This window comes from Arachis hypogaea, chromosome 3 (genome assembly GCF_003086295.3).
Source record: "Arachis hypogaea cultivar Tifrunner chromosome 3, arahy.Tifrunner.gnm2.J5K5, whole genome shotgun sequence".
Classification (NCBI taxonomy): domain Eukaryota; kingdom Viridiplantae; phylum Streptophyta; class Magnoliopsida; order Fabales; family Fabaceae; genus Arachis; species Arachis hypogaea.
The window spans coordinates 139,070,499-139,073,664 of record NC_092038.1 but is presented as its reverse complement, the minus strand read 5'-3'; the positions used below and the strand labels follow the sequence as shown (position 1 = coordinate 139,073,664).

Here is a 3,166-nt window from a genome sequence, read left to right as displayed (position 1 = left end):
AAATCTTGTGTGGCTCAGCTTTGTGTCCCATCCACCAATATTCCAAAGAAGGAATATGGGACTCTTCTTTGTGTTTGCTTGCTTGCTTCCAATCATGCAGCACTCCCATTCTCCCCACTTTTCACCCCACTATCTATACTCAACTATTATATCCCTCTCTTTTATTTTCCCGTAAATCACAATAACTCAATGTACATTCATTCAAGGGAGCTACTCAAATGAAGATGCAAAAAACACCTTTTTATGAAGATGCTTTGTATAAAAGTGTGATTTATTGATTTGACCACACTTCCAATAAAAACAACACTTTTATAACATATCAAAATCTAACCCTACACTCCATCATCTAAAGGTCAAAAAGAAAAATCATCACATGAAGACAATTATAATATCTTCATGGGAGTACCCACCTTAATTCAAAGTGCCATATATTATCTCAAACCTCATGATCATATCTCACCCACATGACATCTAAAAGACTAAGATAAAAAATACAAAAATGAAATTTCGGCATAACAATAAAGACTTAGATTATTTCACATATTTTTAAGTTACAAACTTTTAAAACAAAGTTATATAGATTTTTTTACAATTTTTTAATTAAAATTTAGAAGTTATCTAAGATAAATAAGCGTTGACAACTTTTAGTAGTGATTTGTTATGTAATATTATTTCCTAATACAGAAATTTAGTGGAAGAGTAATTACTAATTAAGGTAACTAACCCTGAGGAAGATGTTGTGGCTGATTTTAGGTTATGATCATATATATATATATATAAAGAGAAATGCTATTTGTACATTAAAATCAGCCACTAAAATTAGTTATCAATATATTTTTGTATAAATACATGTGTAGTTTAATTTATTTTTATAATCCAGAAATATAACCTCCTGCGAGGGTCCTATATATCTTGGTCTATCTTCAAATAATGAGGTGCTATCTGGTGGTGTAATCACTCACTCTCGTAATAATGATGATGATCATCAGCATATATAATCACGTTCCAATTGTCCCAATTCTGCAAACAAGTCCTCAAGTTTGTTATTATTATGAATGTCTTCCTTCTTCACTGCGAGTAACGCAGTGTTGCTGTCAGTGTTGCTGTGTTGTTGCTCTTCTGGCTTTGTTGTTGTGATTGTGTTCTTAGTGGACGATGATGGTGGATGAGTATTGGATCGGGATGAACCAGCCAAAGCGTTTCTTTGAGTTGGCCATGAATGGTTGTGTTCGGAAGTGTAAGTAATGACCAACATGTTTGGGTCTGTTCTGCTCCTCTCCACTTGTTTCCTTGCAGGGCAACCCTTTGTGCTGCTGCATCTATAGTAACCCCTACAACACATAAAAAACAATAAAATAAATTAATGCCCAAACACCTCCCAATACGAAAAGTAATTGCTTGCTTAAGGTGTGTAAATTTCGTTCATTATTCAATATAAATATAAAATAAAGTATTTAAATTTTTTTTTATTATTAACAATCTTAACTTGTGGTTAACTAAATCTATATAATAATGAAGTATTGACTAAAGAGAGATCAGATTTTTAATTGTAAGTTAATTACCTTGGATATGGAGAACCTTTAATAGGTTTTTGACCGTATTTTCTCCAAGCCCACAGATCAGAGGGAACTACCTCTCCACCTTGTCTACTGGTTGGTGCTGCTGCTGCTGGAATACAAATCGACTTCTTTGCCTGACTTTTCCTGAACAAGTTTCACAACAACAATAACTACTTTTTACTTTTTGATTAGTTATCTCATAAATCTAAATCTAATTCAAATAGACACAAGAGAATATCTCTTTAGTATAGCTAGTGATTGATAGAATAGGAGTCTCTCAGGTGGTTTTGTGTGAAAAGATAAGCTTACTTATTAATTAGTGTTGAAAGTTCCGTTGGTGATTATTGTTATAGTGACAGCCACAATATCCTACTAGCTTTCTACTTTTCATGTGGGTTAAATCCCCATGACAAGCCTCCATCATCAACTCTTCAACCTCATTAATCCATTTATTAATCAATTATATCTCACGAGGACAAAAGCCATCATCATTTGAACAAGTATATATAATAATAAAAAAAAACCCTATCTAACCGGGCAGTGCCATCCTCTCATCATGCATGAAAAGAATCAAAATAAAAGAAAATGATAAAAATTAATTATTTAAAACAATCATATCTGACCTTCGCTTATTAACAGGAGCTGAGATCTGCACTACCACCGGTCCTGTGTTGTCCACCAAGCAATAAGCAGAAGAAGGCTTGGTACTGCTATTATTATTAACTGTCATTATTGTGGAGGAAGAATCTTGACACGTTGAGATGGGTAATAATAAATTGGGGTTGGGATGAGAGATCTGATGATGAGTCATGATACAAGGCGTTTTCATATCATCATCATCATCATCACAAGCATCACCACTGCTGCTACCACCAAAACAAGTAGCAGCTTCCAGTCCCAAAGATAAAGTGTTAAAGTAGGGCATATCATGTAGCAAGGGATCTCCTCCCGAGTTTGAGAAAGGATCACCAAAGTTTGCCATCATAGGAGGGTCTTCCACCATGTAAGAAGCTTCAGATGATGCTGAGTTGTAGCTCCCATAATAACCATAACTAGCACGGATTATGTCACTCAAATCACCTTGATAGTACTTCTCCTTGTTGTTATTATTATTATTATTCTCCATAACTCCACCTAGAGTATAATGATCCATAACGAGTAGATGTCCAGTTTTGGAACATCTATATATATACACTTTTGGAAGCTTTAATTTGCAGCCTTGCAGGCAGGGCTAGGCTTTATTAAATGACGACGTATAAGGCATGCAATTCTAGGAATTCTGTTGGTTATTACAGGGTTGATATGTGCTGAGGAAATGGGTTGTTTGGAGGGTATTAAGAAGCCAGAAAAAGCAAAGGAACAGGATTATGGGGGTTCAAAACTGGTTGTTCCCTTCCTTTACTACTCTAATAAATAACACAATAATATGTTTAATTAAAGAGAAAGAAAAAGAGAAAAAGACAAAGACGCTGACTTTTAACACAATGGCTCCATCCAACACGCAATATCACACAAGTGAGAGAAACAATTTTAAATTAGGGGTGTTTAAATTAAATTACTATTCCATTCAAACCGAAAATAGATTAAAATTACACTAATTTAAATTG

The 3,166-nt window shown here is 34.2% G+C and overlaps 1 protein-coding gene across 1 annotated transcript; it reads right to left on the bottom strand.

The window, feature by feature from the left end:
- Positions 1 to 289: 289 nt before the first annotated feature.
- Positions 290 to 2,964, bottom strand: LOC112734519 (probable WRKY transcription factor 14). Its single transcript, XM_025783870.2, has 3 exons — positions 2,183 to 2,964; positions 1,563 to 1,703; positions 290 to 1,331 (listed from the first exon to the last, which is right to left on the bottom strand). The coding sequence occupies exons 1-3, from the start codon at positions 2,710 to 2,712 to the stop codon at positions 986 to 988; spliced, it is 1,017 nt and encodes a 338-aa protein (XP_025639655.1). The 5' UTR covers positions 2,713 to 2,964; the 3' UTR covers positions 290 to 985.
- Between the last annotated feature and the right edge of the window lie 202 nt (positions 2,965 to 3,166).

What these genes read in the sequence shown, in the direction of transcription:
- LOC112734519 (XM_025783870.2), bottom strand. Translation starts at nt 2,712, where the DNA reads ATGGATCATTATACTCTAGGTGGAGTTATGGAGAATAATAATAATAAT. An exon ending in GCTCCTGTTAATAAGCGAAG is followed by an intron (nt 1,704 to 2,182) that starts GTCAGATATGAT and finishes AAACTTGTTCAG; the next exon opens with GAAAAGTCAGGCAAAGAAGT. An exon ending in AAAGGTTCTCCATATCCAAG is followed by an intron (nt 1,332 to 1,562) that starts GTAATTAACTTA and finishes TATGTGTTGTAG; the next exon opens with GGGTTACTATAGATGCAGCA.